This window comes from Rhinolophus ferrumequinum, chromosome 4 (genome assembly GCF_004115265.2).
Source record: "Rhinolophus ferrumequinum isolate MPI-CBG mRhiFer1 chromosome 4, mRhiFer1_v1.p, whole genome shotgun sequence".
Classification (NCBI taxonomy): domain Eukaryota; kingdom Metazoa; phylum Chordata; class Mammalia; order Chiroptera; family Rhinolophidae; genus Rhinolophus; species Rhinolophus ferrumequinum.
Genome location: NC_046287.1, coordinates 43338466 through 43356432, shown reverse-complemented (window position 1 = coordinate 43356432; position 17967 = coordinate 43338466). Strand labels below are relative to the sequence as shown.

General features: G+C 38.7%; 1 protein-coding gene across 10 annotated transcripts in view; it reads right to left on the bottom strand.

Annotated features, from left to right (window-relative positions):
* The window catches only part of MBNL2 (muscleblind like splicing regulator 2), a 151744-nt gene that overhangs the window by 39957 nt on the left and 93820 nt on the right, over nucleotides 1-17967 (bottom strand). For all 10 annotated transcript variants that reach the window (XM_033103812.1, XM_033103815.1, XM_033103807.1 and 7 more), the window contains 2 exons: nucleotides 11094-11258; nucleotides 2797-2997 (listed from right to left, as the gene is read on the bottom strand). In XM_033103812.1, the coding sequence (XP_032959703.1) occupies nucleotides 2797-2997; nucleotides 11094-11258 (366 nt within the window). The remainder of the gene's footprint in view (nucleotides 1-2796; nucleotides 2998-11093; nucleotides 11259-17967) is intronic.

The following is a 17967-nucleotide window of genomic DNA, read 5'->3' as shown; positions in this document are numbered from 1 at the left end:
TATGTTTTGTTTTTAAGGAATAAAGGCTTTTTCTTTCTTTTAATGGTGATTTTTTGGTCATTTACAATAAAAATTTGATTATCCAGAACGCAAGTAACCAGAATCCCTGACAAACACTATTTTGAATTTTGCTTCTCCCTCTTTATTGGGGTGAGACTATCCTGAGAAAATAAGTCAAAATCTCCAGTTTAGCTAAAATCACAGAAAAATCAACAAGACCTCCACCATTATCTCCGGGATATATATATATATATATATATATATATATATATATATATATATATATATATGAGATTATATAGTGTATACATATATAAATATATAATTTGGAAATCTCTGTATATGCAAATCTTCTACCCTGACAACTCTGGGATGCTGTAGTTTTTTTGCATGGAGGGATCATTTCACCATAGTTTAAGCCACCAGGTCATAGCTGTACAACTCCAAAAAGAATCAGGGGAAATGACAGACTTGTTCTTCCTCTCTGAGGATAGGAAATGGGGGTGGGTTGAATCTAGGTCTCCCCTAGGTCTCCCTTGCTCTACAAAGATAACTTATGCTTATAATCATAAGTCAGAAGAATTATAATATCTAATACACAAAAACTTTCATTTAAGATCACTATATTATATTTTGACAGCACTCACAATAAAGATATAAAGAAAATATAAAAAGGAGAGAAATATGGGAAGAGATAAAGGGAAAGAAATACATGGAGGAAAGTAGAATAGAGTTTGAAGTGTTGGCATGTTGTTGTTTCTTTTTTATTACTTAATCCTTAGTTATCCTGAAATCTTCAGTAAATAGAGTGCTTCATAGTCTGAGAATTCTGATGGATTAAGAGCTTACTGTATAAAGAAAGTTTTCTTTAGAATTTAAAAAGTATTCTTAATTCTGCCCTGAATATTGATAACATGGAATAACATGAATAACATATATACATAATACTTATATATATAAATATCATTATCAGGGAAGAATTACTATTAGGTTGGTGCAAAAGTAATTGCAGTTTAAAAGGTTAAATACTTGCAAAACCGCAATTACTTTTGCACCAACCTAATAGAACAAAATTAAGTTATTTTCTTTTTAGGCTCCAATGCCAAAGTCAATATATTTAAATGGTGGTTTACATCCTCAGTGATGTTACATGAAGGGTCAGTGACGTAATATGAAAGTGCCTTGTGAAAGTCATACCTATTTGGGAAAATTTGAAGGGTAAACAGATAAATCACAAAATTGTTAATTGTTTCTTCTTACTTTGAACATTAGCCAACGTTCCATCTTTAGTTGACAAAATGTACAAAATAAAAATTACTAAGCTGTTCCCACAGATTCTGAGTAAGCCTTCTTCTGTAAATGGAATGACTTCAATCTGAGACTGCGTCGGAGGTGTAGACCAGCCAGTAAGCATTTACCAAGGGTCTCTGCGGGCAGCCGACTTCATTCCTGATTTGAAATGAATTGAAAGCTGTTCTGCTTAAGTCATTGTGAATCATTTTTACATATGTCTTTGTCCACCAGTCCTGTTGGGAAGGACAATTTGTTCCCAACGTAGTTGATTTAATTTGTTTTCTAAATCAGTCACGTACTAATCGCTAAGACTCCATGGGTCCAGCAGGTGGAGCCCCAAACACTTTTCTAGTCCTTTGCAAGGTCTGTTCAACATTCACAAGGATAGGCTGGATCAAAACAGTAGTGATTAGTTTGCAGTCTTTTCATTTTGAGATCCACATACTCTGCATTGAAGGTGATATTAGGTGGCAACATTGTACTGCCCTCAAGATTTACTGGGTAAATATTTAAACAAATGCATATTGGACAGAACATTCTTGAAAGATCAAACATAAAACTCAGCGTAAATCCTAACCATACATATGTTACCTAACAACTTTATTTGGTAGTGGAATTAAAGGGGTGCTTTGAAAAAAATCTATTAAAATCCTTACACACCCATATAAAATGCTCTATTAAATATCACAGGATATAGTAGAGATAAATGGATGAATCCTCTAACTTCGATTAAAGGGAAATTTTACCCAGTAAAGTACAGATGGGTTGACTTGACTTGTGACTTAAGAATTATATTTTATAAATACATATACTTGTTTTTCTGAATTTTGTAGAACACTTGAATTTAAGTTAAAGAAATTATCTCAATCAATAAATTTGCCCAGCCTCTACCTCCCACAGTTTACCAACAACACAATTAGGGCTGATATTCTGGAAGACTGTAGAGCAGCCATACTCGTTCTTAAAATATTGAAATATGACCATACCAGTTAGTCAGTAGTCATAGTCCTACTTACTCTTACCCTGTCCCTGAATGTCCCCCATTGCCCTGGATACTGGGCTCCTGACTGGCCCCTTCCCAGACATTTCCAGGGTCCAGCAAAGGTTAATGCCTGGCACCGCTGGAGGCCTTCCAGAACCATCGCTATGGCCCGCACAGTGACTGACTCAACATTTCGTAGGTTGTTAAATTTTTTTTTTTTTTTTAAGGAGGGTGCAGTTCACAGTGGCCCATACGGGGATAGAACTGGCAACCTTGGTGCTACCAGCACCATGCTCTAACCAACTGAGCTAACTGGCCACTCCTACCCTTGAATTTTGTTTGTATTAAACTTATTCTTTTACCACAGATAATTTCCTTTATACTTGGTCTTAGATCCAATCCAATGAATCATGAATGCATGGCCTTTAGATGAATGTGTGTGATATCTTACAAGTATTCACTTACATAGAAATTCACATCTACCACAAATGCATTTTAAACCACAAATACAATTGAAGTACCTCCAGTTTGTCAGTCCTGAGAAGTTTCTGAGTTGTAGTTGAGCCCGGGACAGTGACAGGTGGACTTCCGGGAACAATAACAGGTGTGGTGGGTAGAATTTCCGTTGGGACTAACCCAACTCCAGGGGTTACAGGTGCTAAGTAAGGAGCAAAGCTAATCGCCGTATTTGTCCCTATAGCGGGACCTACAGGAAAAGTGGGCTGTTAAAGGAAGACAACAGAGGACAAAGATATCTTTAGAATAAAACTTTCAAAAATCACCAGCAAGTGTCATTTGAGCAAAATTTATTCATCATATACAAGACGCTGTGTTAGTTGTACACATCAATACTGAATTATGAAAGTTCATTAAACTTCCCTGTTCTGTTTTGCTTAATAAAAATAAAATCCATATAGGTCCTCTCTTCCCCAAACCATACTACAACATGGCAAAACATCACAGAAACCTAATTACAGGGAACAGATTAAACTTTATTTCTATGAAAGTGTTCTCAAGAAAAGAAAATAATTTTCAGTTTAATTGCACATCATTCCAAACTACTGAATAAGAGTAAAGTAGTAAAACCTATGGAATACTGACACATAATCTTTGATTCCTCCTACATATTTCTCAAAGGGAGAAGAATAAAGAAAAACCTCGATTATAGCCTGGTTTCAAGCTGACCAAGTTTACACTCTCAAAATGTGGGTATTTCTTGGGATTGTATTTTGTTGATACAAACTTACCAGTATGTTTCCATATTCTATCACTAGCATGTATGTTCCCACATCCATATGCAGTTTTCCTATAGCTCTGCTATTTCTTGCTCTAGTTCAAGTATGTCTAGGTCAGCTGTCTCTTCCTAAAAGGTTGGATAGAAGGGCTTGAATTTTTCAATGGGCCAAATTTCCAATTGGCTGTTATAAGTTGGTTTGGTGTCCTAGGTCACAAAATCAAGGCAGTAGTGATAAAGATAAACAGAACCTTATTAAAGTTCTTCTCTATCACTGCACTCCTTGACCAGGGATAAGAAGAAATATGCTGGGAGGTTGATGGGATGATTATTTTTAAAAGCTCCACCTACAAGTATGCCTTTTGGAAAGGAAATAATGTACATTTAAGAGAACAAACTTTGCTTCACTCTTCAAGAAACAATGTTAAAAGTTTAAGATGCTAGATAAAGATTTTTCGTAGAATAAACTTTACACCTAATTGGACCTGAATGGGTTTTTTGTTTGTTTGTTTGTTTTCCAGTTATTGGATGACTTTTAACCTATTTATTTTTAGGACCAGTTTTCAGATATTTGCAATGATGCTTATGTACTTTTAAGATGCGGTTGAACTATACTGTTGTCTGCGTCATGCTACTTCTCTATTTATACACATTGTGGGTAACATTCTTGTTTATTTATGGCTCTGAATGAGTTGTTGAACATATGGGAAAAATAACAATCTATGTTTATTAAACAAGTTTTTTGTTGACAGCAATAACAGAAAAAGATCTCTTACAAATGATCATGTTAGAAAACAGTGAATTATTGATAGTTTGTGCAGGGAGTCCTTGGAGAGGCTGAAAGTCTTTACTGAAGTGACTGGGGGCTGAAAGAGGTGATTCTAATGATCGTAGAGGGCTGGTGCTACAGTACCCCCACGAGGGACTCTTAGATCTTTATGGCGCAGACATAAAATTCAGTTTGGAAGAAAGCTGCAACATGAGGTCTCAACATGGGAAATAGCTGGATGTTAAGATTTTTTTCTTCCTTGACTTTCTACAAAATTTCATATGTGTATGTTTTCCATTTTCAACCCATTTGAGTCATAATTATAGAAAGTTGTGGTTTTCAGTAACTATAGCTTTTATAATTTAGCACTATTGAAAAAAAGCCAAGTGATTTAAATGGTATAAGGACTATATAATGTTAGGGTTAAAAAATAATCAATTCTGAAAGGTCATAAATCACAACAGATCAGTAATTCAAAGAGCCAGATATATCAGAAATGCCTGGGGGAGGGGAATTTTATAAATAGAACTATCACAAGTTCTGAGTCAACAGGTCTGGGCAGGGGCCCTGAAATTTGCATTTAAAAAAATTTACTACATGATCTGATGTGTGGCCCAGTTTGGGGACAACTGTCATAGATGAGGAGTGAAAATAAGTATTAAAAAAAAAACTTGTATTAATGTGTAATTTCACCCAGAGACTCTTTATCAACATAAACATTTAGAGAAAAGAGTCCTCCCTCTCACCTCCATTTTTGACTTTTTATAGAAGAAAATTCCAAACCTTCTCTCTTGTGGATCATTTAAAGACTAGGTCAGTACGGTGACACAAAAACAAGCTGTACCTTGACTGTCAAAGAGGATATCAGAACCTCAAATACATTTCCCAACACCTTTTTGGATATCAACAAATCTATTGCAATTAGCAAAATTTTGCTTTCCAAAATATATTACTTGTTCATCTAATTCATTGATTTAAAACAAGTATTTCAGTTTGTTTTATTGATGATAGCTGTAACATATTTTACAGAAACTATTATTTAAAACACAAACTTTAGACTAAGAGAGACCTGAATTCAAATCCAGAACTCTGCCAGTTATTAATTTTTATCCTGGACAGGAAATTAACCTCTCTGAGCTTTAGTTTCCTCATCTGCAGAAGGGAAGTAAAAAGCACTCAGCTTAAAGAGTCAGGGAGAACACGCTCTTATGGTCAGACCTCAGTAAATAGTAGCTATCATCAGTAGCATAAAAATGAGTATCAATAAAATTTTTCCTCCAAAAATTACCCATTGATTCTGTAACAGGAATGTAATCAGTATAGTGATACAGTAATAGAGGCATAAAATCTTATTAATATAGCAAATGTCTTCTCTTTTTTGAAATATGGGCTGGGAAAATATTAGGTTGGTACAAAAGTAATTGCAGCTTAAAAGGTAAAAAAAATGGCAAAAACCACAATTACTTTTGCACCAACCTAATATATTTTTTCTTTCATGCGAAACTAAAAGTTGAAAGTTCATAGACCTTATATAGATTTAATTGGATATTTTCTCTGTTTTTTTTATAGGGAGTATTTTCTGTTGAAGTTATTTGGTAAAAAATGCAGTAATGGTAATTTTCAGAGATGGACACTATTCTTTTTCTCCTTCTTCATCTTCCTCTTCTTTTTCCTCCTCTTCTTCTTATTATTAACAGTAATTCCTTACATCTGTGCAAGTTTCGGCTGTTCTCAAAGTATTTTCACACACATTGTCTACTTTAATTTCATCAATTTCCACTAGAAGCAAGTGTGCACAGTCTTACAGGTGAAAGTAATTTAGAGTAGAGACTAAATGGATTACCCAAGGTCAATGCTGCTGAGGCAGAGTCAGGACAAAATACTCAGGACTCCTGGCTCCTAGTCCGAGGCTATTTCCACCCCTCTGCACTCACTAGATTTTGTTGGTAATTTCTTAAAACAGAAGAGGAAAAAAAACCACACCCGCTGCCCTTATGTTTTAGGAGTGTAAAGAGAGAGCATTGGCAAGGAGCTGTGTCCCACAATCATCCAGGGCCTTCTACAGACAAGAGGTATGGGGCTGCTCTGAATAGCTGTGTGGGGTGCTGCTGCCTCGGGAAACCAGTTCTCGGATCCTGGATTCAAATTAAACTCCCAAGGCAGAGTCTAGGCTGATACCATATCCCGGTGTCTCAGTGTGGTTCTCAGTGGGCAGCTGGGAAAAGAGAAGGGCAGCACCTGCAAATGATCCTGTTCCTGGAAGCATACCAGCTAGAGCTCGGGACAATTGGCCCCATGGTTTCTGCAGGAGGGCTGTTGCCAGGCTATCTGACATGGGATTCATTTGGTCCTCATCATCTCTCAGCACTAACTGCAGCTACAGAGGCCAAAGGACAAGAGCCACAGAAAGTCTTCTGGAAGAAAATCGCTTCGGGAATGCTGATCTTCCTATTTCTTCTCTCTGTGCTTCACGTTTCTGTGTTACTTGGCTTAGTTTCTCACTCTCCTTTCTTCTTTCATCAGTAGATCAAGGTTCTAAGATCACACACACACACACAAACACACACACACCCCACATGTATTCTCTGATATTTTGTAGTGACAAGAAAGGGCCGGAGAGTAATGCAGGAAGGGCTGAGGAGTAATGACTAAGCAGCCTGGGATATTTATGGCTCTAAAGTTCATCAATTTACTTTTTAAAGCAAGAACATGGGAGTTCATACATTTAGAAAGCTTTGACTTCAAAAGGTAGATATTTGGTACTCAAATTGAAAGACTTAAAACATGGCATCCCTTAAGCCTCTTCACTTTACTCCCAGAGGCATCTCTGGAGGGCAGAATATTCAATGTAAGACCTTGTCCCCAAGGACTGGATTTGTATAGGCTCTTAAATCTCTATCCTACTAAAGGCTACCCACATGCTTCTTTATCTTGAGTGAACCTGTGAAGATTGTGTGTGTGTGGTGGGGTGGAGGGTGGAGGACAGTGTGCTGGGGAGAAAAGAAAAAGAAGAATTACTGTTATAGCCCATCAGATATAAAAACTGCTAGGAGGAAGAAGGTAAAGGGGAATTTTCAAATATAGTGAATTTGAGACAGAAGAGTTATAAGAGGAAAGAATGATTTACATTTTCATCCTTTCAATGAATATCTATTAGTATAGAGATGGTGCCAGTACACTGTGTGTACATTTATTGAACCGAAACCCTAATGGGCAAGAACAAGCAAAATTACAATTTCTTTTTATGGCTAAGTAGAAATGAGGAGGACTTAACGAATAGTGATGGAGACTGGTAGTAAATCGCAGGGGACAGATTTGGAGTCCTTACGAATGAGATGAAGTTAACATGTGAAGGGTAACAGGATGCTTCCAGCAAGAGGAAACCCATGAGGCAAGCAAGAGCTTTGTGTGTTCACAGAACTGAAAGTTCAGTTTGGTCTCAGTGGATACAGGAAGGGTGGGTCATGATGAGTTGGTGAGCTGGGTGGGAACCACATCACAGAAAACTTTATAGTCACGGTTACACATTTAAGCTCTGTCTCCAGTGAAACAAGAAAGCATTGGAAGGTTTCACGTAAGGGAGTCATCTGATGCCACGAATGTAGTAAAAAGATTCCTCTGGTTGCTGTATGCAGAATACATTGAAATAAAGCAAGAGTGGAAACTGAGAGATTAGAAAGGACATGCTTATAAAGTACTTTGAAAAAAAGGTGGATGGTAGCTTAGACGAGGGTACTGGGAGGTAGAGACGTAGACGGACTTGAAGGCAGTTATGTCAGGAGTTATTGATGAACTGGATTTGAGAAAGTGTGCATGAGAGAGTCTGCTTGGTTTTGGTTTGAAACTATTGGTTGCATTTACTAAAATGGGAATGTAATGGAACAAAGAATTCAGTCTGCAACGTGTCAAGTTCGTGTGAGAAATTTAAAGCTGAGTCCAATAGGAAGTTGGATCTGTGAGTCTGGGGCTCAGAGGAGAGGTTTGGATTGGAAACATACATTTGGGAGTTCGTGGCCTGTAGATGATTTGTAGGAATGGATGAGCCAAGGAAGGAGAGGGAAGATGAGAGCGATGTCCAGTGCTGGGAACCTCAACGTACGTAACAGCCTCCACATATAGTTGAGTAACATAATGGGCAACGGACACAGAGGAGAAAGGAACGTTTTCCACAAAGGAGAGGCTGATTATGTGGCTGAATATTGCTAAGAGGTCAAACAAATACAATGAAAGCAAAAATGACCACTTGTTTAGCAATATGGAGGTCATTGGTGAGATATTTCAGGGCAATGGGTTCAGGGTGGATGGGACACAGAGGGAGTAGAAGAATATCCACAGCTCTTTAGAGAAGTTTAATTTAGAAGGAAACCTACATGTAGAGTGGTACTTGTCACTCCATGTTTATCAAATTATTTGTCTTACACAGTTTCTGCATGCATTAGTTTCTTGTGGCTGCTCTAACAAAATCCCCCAAACTTGGTGGCTTCAAACAACACACATTTATCCTTCCATAGTTCTGGAGGCCATAAATCTGAAATCAGCTTCACTGGGTCAAAATTAAGATGTTGGCGAGACCATAGTCCCTCTGGAGGCTCTAGGGAAGAGTCCATTCGTTGTCCCTTCCGTCTTCTGGTGGCTGCTGGCATTCCTTGGTTTGTGGCCACATCACTCCAGTTTCGGCCTCTACGGGCACATTGGTTTTCTCGTCTTCTGTATGTGTCAACTCTCCCTCTGTCTCTCTCCTGTAAGTACACTTGTGACTGTATCTAACCCAGGAGGATTTCCTCATCTTAAGACACACAAACTAATTACATCTCCAACGACCCTGTTTCCTTATTAGGTGATGCTTACAGGTGAAGGCCATTATTTGGGCTACCACACTGTACTAGGTCGCTAATTAATTCCTGAGACTCCGAAGTTATTTGTTTGTAGAGCTGAGGATTTTTAAGTTTATTACACTTTTTATTCTAATACTTCTTGTGATTTTAAAACTTCTGTTAAAATATTTAAATGTAATATTCGTTTTTCATAATCATGATTAACTTCTAATTACTATTTGAGAGACTACAGAAACATAACTTTCAAAAAAAGTTCAACTACTAGTTAATAACAAGAATGGAATTTTCTTATTAACGTTCCCAGAAATGAGTACCAGGGGCAATCCTTATGAATTCTAAATAAATAAGAAGTGAATGACTAAAATGAGTGAGATATATGATGGAGTGTTACTATGCTGACTTTAGTGGTTCTAAATTTATACCCATAGACATTATTTAATATTATATAACCAAATTATTTTAGCATTCAGGTAATTTAATAAAATAATTTATATCCCTGCACCAATAAAAAAAACAATCAATTATACATGTATGTGGTTTTAAATAGATCCATTGAAATGCCCATTGTTGGTGTTAAATGCATTCAGAACTCTATCTAGTTGTCCTTACATCTAGATTAACTTCTACTCATCCTTTAGGACGCACTTATTTGGGACCTCCTCCAAGCAGCCTTTCCTCCTTTGTCTGAAATCAGGATTCCCTGTGCCTGAATCTTACTTTGCCCTTTCCATGAGTCTGTCAACACCCAAAAGACTGTATCTTAGTTACCTTGGAGACCCCTGCATCTGGCACTATTGTTTTTACTGTGGGCAGAGCTGGTTGCTGGCTACTTCATGCCACAATTCTGGAGCAGAAATCTTGAGATAAGCAGAATTGCTCACAATCTACCCAGATCATCGCCCATCTTCCTGAGCCGCCCCTGCCACCCGCTCCCATCTCGCAGATACACAATAAGCAAATTTGACTCACTGGTAGCTATCCCTTTTAATTTAGCAGCTTTCAGTAACAGACTTTTCATACAATAAAGACTGATTTTTAAACAATAGTCTTTTCTGTATGTATTTTTTAAAAAAACAAATTTAACTCACTTCACTGGCTTTTTTTTTTTTAATTAGCTTGTTTTTGACAAATAATTCACAAACATAAATGAAATCCATGAAAGCCAAATGTACTTCTTTCCCCAAGGGTCTCATTCCTAAAACAATTTGCAGACCTTTAAGGAAATCCTTTGAAATACTGTGAAATCAAGGAGAAAATATTACACCATATGATGCATTTAACCCTGTGGGCCTTGCCACAGCTGCCACGCCTCTGAGAGACAGGAGGCGTAGGTGGCTAAGGCATCCTTCCTTGGGCTGCTGTCAGGCTCTGGGTGGAGCAGACTGCACAAAGCGTTCTGGTCAAGACGTCCGAGTCTCAGTCCTGGCTTCACAACGTATTAGCTGCATGACACTAGCTAAATCATTAGGTTGGTGCAAAAGTAATTGCGGTTTTTGCAATTCTAACCTTTTAAACCGCAATTACTTTTGCACCAACCTAACAACTTCTCTGGTTTCTCACTTTTCTCATTCTAAAATGATGCCATCGAACTAAATAATCTGTCTGCTACATTGCCAAAAAAGTTTTAGGTACCAAAACCTCTTCTTCACATAGATCATTAATTCATACTATAAATGAAAATGTAGAACTATTTCCATTCTAAGATGGTTCAAATATAGACTTTACCAGTGAGAAAGAGCTGAAGTGACACAGATTTCCCAGATATTGATTAGAAATTGTCTTTGCCTCCTGTTTCCATACACATTTTTCCATTTAAGTAATTTTTTAAAACACTATTTTCGGTATCTATTTAGCTTCAAAGCTACTTGCTTTAATTGTAGCCGAAGAGACAAAGTAGAGGGGAGCCGTTTTAGGTCAATGTGGGATTGCCTGTACCAACACTTTAATCATCAAGCTCATCATTAGATGTGATGTACTCACCACTGGATGAAGTGGGGTTCCTGGAAACATAAATTGCATCTGCTGGGCAAGCATTGCTGCTGCAGTTTTTTGCTGGATCAAATTGTTCCGCCCATTAATTTCTAGTTGCGTTTTTAAATGTGTTGGAGGGTGAAGATACTTGCAGTTCTCTCTTGAACAACGGCCCTGTAAAATGAATATTTTGGGTTAGGACTTTCAACTTTAAGTAGCTTTCAACTCTACTAACAACCATTTCACAATTGCTCCATATATAAAAAGGCAAGGATCCCATGTGTATCTGTGTGTGTGTGTGTGTGCATGTGTGTGTGCATATGCATATGCTGGAACATACAACAGAGTTGGAACATACAAGGAGTGAATCAGGAATTGAGTGACTATCAATCTTGCTCAAACCTGTTGAGTAGAGAAACTTCCTGAGACTTGTTGCTGTTGTTGTTTTTAATGGGATCTCTCTCTGACAATAGACTCTGAAGAAATACAACTATTGAGAGTAAAGACACGTCTCCTAGGCAGTGTGGAAGCCAATCAGAGGGGCATACTTATCGTGACTTATCAAAAGGAGACTTTGAACTTGCTATACATTGGTCTGTGCATGCTGGAGTGATGACAAAGCGGGAATAATAATAATAACTCTTTGTAATGTGTGTTCCAGAGTGGCTGAAGACATCCCCAATCCAAACGATTGAAGAGGCAATGATAACATAGGAGTGGACATTTCTTAGTCATAGATGCACAGGTGAAATTTCCAGGCATAAGCTCAGATAATCACCTGCAACTGATTAGTTTGCTACATAAAAGCTGCTACCCTACCCCAGGTCTCTGCCCCACTCCCATGACAGTTGTATCAACTTTAATGTCATGATATGACATACTGAAGAGCATGTATAGCAAAGGTAACATTTGGCATGAAAGTTGGCAAAGTGAAAAAAAAGGATTAGGTGACAGGTGTGCATAAAACCAGTCATGAAGAGTAATTGCAAATGGTAGTTTTTATACTGAATTCCCAGGGTTTCAAAACTACCAACTGAGAGAATTGTGTCGGTGTGTGAATTACGAAATTTCTGGAGAAAGAACAGCAAACTGTGTTAACCAGTTATGAGTATTATCTTTCCCCAAAGAATTAGTCTATTTGCAACCAAAGAAGAGAATATAGGTTTGTTTACGAGATACAAAAATAATTTTAAAAAGCAAGTGTGCTGGATCTGGGGATGCAAATTTGTTTATAGTCATTCTAATTCTAAACATCTGGAGTTCTCACTCTGCTTCCTGCTAATTTCAGCTGCACTTTTGGAAGCACAGGCTCCCTCTCCAGAGTGAATCTTCCTGAAGAAGAGCAGACATGTCCCAGGCTCAGTCCTGGCGGTCTGTGCTCATCAACCCATCCTGCCCTGAGGCGCAGCTGTTAAAAGCAGGGGAGACTGAGTCTCGCCATCTGCACGGAGGACTCTGAGGAGGGTACTAGGAACATCGGTTATGTTTCTGCTAATAACATTTTATAACAATGGGCAGTGTCAGCATGTTTCCTTAGTCTCAAGTTGACATCGTGGATGTTTCATTCAGCTTTCAATGGTCAAGACTTGGAAGGTCTATTGTCAAGCTCCAGGTTATATGGAACCACAGTTAAAAATAATCTAAATCAAAGCAGTCTAGGAATCTCTCTCTTTCTCTCTCCATCTACTTTTCTCTGCAAGTTTTGAGATAAAGTTTTGATCCTAACTTTACTTTGCTCATTGTTTTGTGACATCCCAGGGTCTCTCTAGCACTACCAACTTGCTTCGGGTATCTCTTATTTTCCCTCCCTTTCTGCCCTCCCTTGACAATTGCATTAGTCTCTCAGTGTGCTAAAATCAATCTCCAGGAAAGCATTCAGATTGGGCCAGCTCATTCAACGTAGGTGTGTGACCAATCTCTGGGTTGGCGGCCTGTACGTCAGGTGCCCAAGTACCTATGATGGGAGGTGGTCATGGGATACGAGAGATAACTACCACCCATCAGCAAGGGTGGGGGAAGACTAAACAGAATGACATTTCTTGTCCAGAGGCTAAGCCACCCCAGGCTTCTCTCTGACAACCTCAATCCAAACTCTGCTTAGTCATAATCATTCACTTGGGAGCTGACCCAAGAAAGGCTCACATACAGGCCTATATACAGACATGTACAGATGGGGCTAATGGGAGGATTTGGGAACGCGGAGCTCCACAGAACGGAGATGGGATTTGTGACACGTCCATACTTCTACCGGTGTGGCTATTAAATTTTGCTCATTCATATAATTGTCAATTTGATCGCTCATCTTCTAATGTAATGTTTTGTAGCTGCATATAAAATTTCGATTAAACTAGAAAAAGTATGGTTTTCTTGGAAATGCTCTTATCTCTTGATACGACTGGGACTCTTAAAGAACTGTATAAACTATTTTTAGCAAATAGAACATGATTTACAATATCAAATTAGCAATTTATTGATGTTCTTTTTCACGAGAATTAATATAATATCCTAGTGTTCTTACATACATACCCAGGGTAAGGTATGTTATTGATTACCCATGTGTCAGATAATTTATACATGGTTATATCATTTTCTCCTGACAACAGCTATAATGAAGCTGATTTTTCAAAATAGCAAATGAGTTCAGAAAGATTAAGGAACTTTCCTAAGGTCATGTCATTGGTAAGGGGTAATTCTAAATCCAGGTCTACTTGACTTACATTACTATACCAAGCTATTTATTAGCAATAATGAAAATCCAGGGAGGATAAAAATCTAGCATTATCCTTCATAGTATCATAGGATACATAACACAATCTAAAATATAATAAAATATGTATGAAGATTTGGGACTGGAAAAAGAACTTTGCCTGAGTCTATCCATTGGTAGGGGGAATAGAGCAGTGGTTAAGCTCACAGGTTCCAGAGGCAGATGACGGTAACTATTGTTGGCTCTGCCCTTTCCTACCTGTGTAACTCTGAGCAAATTACTTGAATTTCTTTTGTATCAGTTTTTTTTTTTTTTTTTTTTTTGCAATGAAAATAATTGTTGTGTTTTCCTCTAAGGGCTGCTGTGGGTTTACATGAGTTAATACATGCAAAAAGTCAAAATGTTTGTAGAAATGCCTTTCACAGAGTAAGCTCTGAGTAAATATTATTAATGTTACCAAGAAAGAAAAATATTTATATATGACATTTTGTTTATAGTAAATACTGATCACAGATTTAGTTGTACTTTGTTGTTGTTTTTTTTAAAAAAAGAAGACTTTCACTTCAAAATATGATAAAAGCTACTTTATACTTATCCAAGTATATCATATTTAACATTATTTTCAATTCCACAGACTACTTCTGTATGTACCCATATTTAAAAGACATCCCTGAAACACAGCTCAATCTAGTAGTAATATTTTGAAGTGTGTTGCACCATGGATGTCTGAGGCATAATAATTCAAGCACTGGGAAACTCTAGACAGCTGAATTTTAGTAACGGATCTTATAGGATCCTAAAATCCTAAAGGAAAAGCTTCTGTCAAAATATAACAAGCTAGTTGACACAGTAAACAATTTGTAAGGCAGTTTTTAAGGTGTAAGATTTGTCAGGATACACATCATTGCACAAAAACGGTTGATTATCAAAGCAAGTTGTCATAACCGAATGGGAGAGGGCAGTGTACAGAAATATAAATCTTTGTATATCACTATGAAACAAAACAGAAGTGTTAAAAATAGTGTCTCCCGGTTTTAGTCCAAGACATAAAGATAAAAATGTCTTGGAAAAGTCTTACTGTGGCTGCTAGGATTGCTTTTTGGTTTATTTTAACTTTTCCTTCCTTTTAGTTCTTGATTAAGCATTGTTTCCAGAGAGACAAGAGAGGTGGGGTCCAGGCCCTAGAGAAGGGGACTGGCACAACTTATGAGGGGTGGAGACAAGAGGGTGCCATTCCAGAGTCCTTGTGAGGAGTCCCCGTGCAATCGGAAAACAGGACCCAGTGAAGGCCAGGGAAATGGGCCCACACCAGACCCTAACGTGGAAATTGCCGCTCCTGAGTCACGTAGGTCTTCAGGGCCTTCCCTCACCCCAGGTAGGACATACCAGGCGTGGAAATAACAAGTGGTCTGCATCACACTCACCATTTCCTTGGTATACTGCCAGGCTAGGGTCTCATTCATTTGTTTATTCAACAAGTATTTATTGAGGTTGTCATTCAGGGTCTCTGGTCCTGCTACCCGCATAAGAACGCAGGACATGGTGAGGCCAAAAAGAAACACCCATGGAGCCATAGATAGAGGAGTCATACCACTATAGTCTCGTTGGCGGCTACGTTGGAGACACAGGGAGAAAATGTCCACCAGTACCCCAACAAGGGGTCCTCCTGCACCCCAGTCTCACTGGCGGCCAGGCGAGACACACGAAGCAGGATCCACATGATGCACAACCCGCCTCCCGGCAAACTGTCTGCCAACGAACCAATCAACCAACGTAGCCACGGCAGTTATATCAGTGGCCAATTGGCTAACTGGTTACAGCTAACGGCCAACTAGTTACAGCTGACGGCCATCTACTACCCGAGCCAGCACCTTTCCACATGAGGTGGGAGTCTGGAAACTGCTCTCTGGGGCTCTGTCCCCACGGAGGCCCTACTATGTACCAGGCATTGTGCTAATTGCTAGCACAATGCTAGCTAATTTGCTCACAAAGGTGAGCAAACATAAGATATGCTGCCTCCCTTCTTTAGCCTGCAGTCTAATGGTGAAGATGGATATTAGCCAAATAATGATGACACAGATAAATGTATAATTACAAATTGTGATATGTGTTGTGGAGGAGAATGCTAAGAGAGAATGGTGGGAGAGGATAAAAAGTGAGACTGATGGGTCAGGGAAGGGCTCCGAAGAAGTGCCATTTCAACTGAGACCTAAAGGATGAGAATGAATTTGGCAAAGCAGTGAGTGACAGTCGAAGTGTGTGTGTGTGTGTGTGTGTCTGTGTCTGTGTGTGTGTGTGTGTGTGTGTGTGTGTGTGTGTGTGTTGAGGGGGAGAATACCAAATGAGAACAAGAGGAAGAGAATGTGCTAGGAGAATGTACCATCTGGAGACTACTGAAGTTTCTCAAGGTTAGAATACAGAATGGGGTGTGGGTTGGAGTGGCGTAGGGGATGATACAATGAAACGAAGTCAGAGACTGGAGCTAGGTAACAACTTTGAGGGTGAATTTAAGGGGTATGAACTTCATTGCTACTGAAAATTTTTAAGCAGGAGAATATCAAGATCATATTTATGTTTTATGCCACATGTAACATTTTACCTTCATTACTAGATTTTATATCTCTAATTTTATTATAGTTTTACATTGCTTGGAGACCACTTATTTAACATAATTCTGAGTTTACATAGGATTTGTGCAGTTTATTGTACCTCCAGAAATAATCTCTACTCCAAGAATATTTAGATGAGGGAGGATGGTTAGAAGCAAGTAAGAATTTAAAACTGAATTGAGTTTATTAAAATAAGCAACCATGGAAAATTCTAATACAGAATACCCATGTTGATTCTCAACAAGATGAAGAAAGATGCTAAATAACTGTAATACATACTTGGCAGAACAACAGATCAGAGCGATCAGAATTACATGGCCATTACATGGCGTGGGATAGAATTAATGCAGCTTTGGCTAAGAAAAGATTTCAGAATCAGGTCGGTGTGAGACAGAAAAAGCATAATTGGAACATGAGATTTTCTAATTGCTTATTTTAAAACAAGTAATTTTTAGAATCTTTTCCTCATATGCTCCTAATTGAAAAAGTCAATTAAAATATGGAAGGAAAAGAGAAAACATTAATTAGGAGATTGTTAGAGGGATTATCAATAGGCGTTTTTGCCCATAGGAATAACAAATAGACAACTATATCCCATTAGTTTTACATGGGAAAGGCAATGGATTTTATATGATCTACAATTCAAACAGCCCTTGCTATAGGTATTACTCGGGGATCATTTGAATTGTATTCTGGTGTGGGTCAGATCATGGATTAGCAGTTTCTGAAAAGGCTCTTTTGGGAGATAACTATGCTAGTTGAGGGCCAGGGTCACAGCCTGACCTACTGAATTCTGTCTCTTTCAGTTGGGTCGTAGCCACTCACCGGTTTCAGCATGGGATGGTGTTTTCAAATGAGCAGGCCAGGCTGTGAAATGGAGAATCCTGACTCTAACGATTGAGGGCAGATAGCACGTGCTCTGAAGGTGGCCTGCAGGGACACTCTGAGTCCAGGAACCTGTTTGGGACCCCAACGTTGGCCACGGAAAAGCCCTGGAAGAACCTCTCAGATTCCCTTGCATTCCACCCTTGTGAAACCAACTCAGTGAAATCCTGATCGCCATGACAGATGCTCTCGTCCTGCCGTTATATTCCTGAAACCTGCTCTGTCTTGGAACCTCTCCTGGAGAAGCAGTTTAAACTCGTAGTCAAGGGAACAGTCTCTGGGACTGGCCTACTAGGGCTCAAAACCCAGCTCTGCTGTTCTTGCTGTGGCACTTTGTGGCCTCCAGTTGCCACATTTGTCAAAGGAGGGTAACAATAGTTCCTACCTCACAGACCTTCGGTAAGGATTAAAGAATTAACACATACAAAGTGTTTGCACAGTTCCTGGCTCATAGTAAGCTCTCTACAAGTACCATTATTACTCATCATCCTCATTATTACCATCACTGTGAACACCTTCTCTACACCGTAGCTGAAAATCCATGGTATGAAAAACAACTTTACTAACACTCGTTCCGTTTCTCTGTCACCGGGCTTCTCTCCGGCCTGTCTACCGAGCTCTCTACCCCTTTCTTAGTCTTGTTCTCACAGTCAATGCCAGCATTGGGATTTCTCTCTTCAGA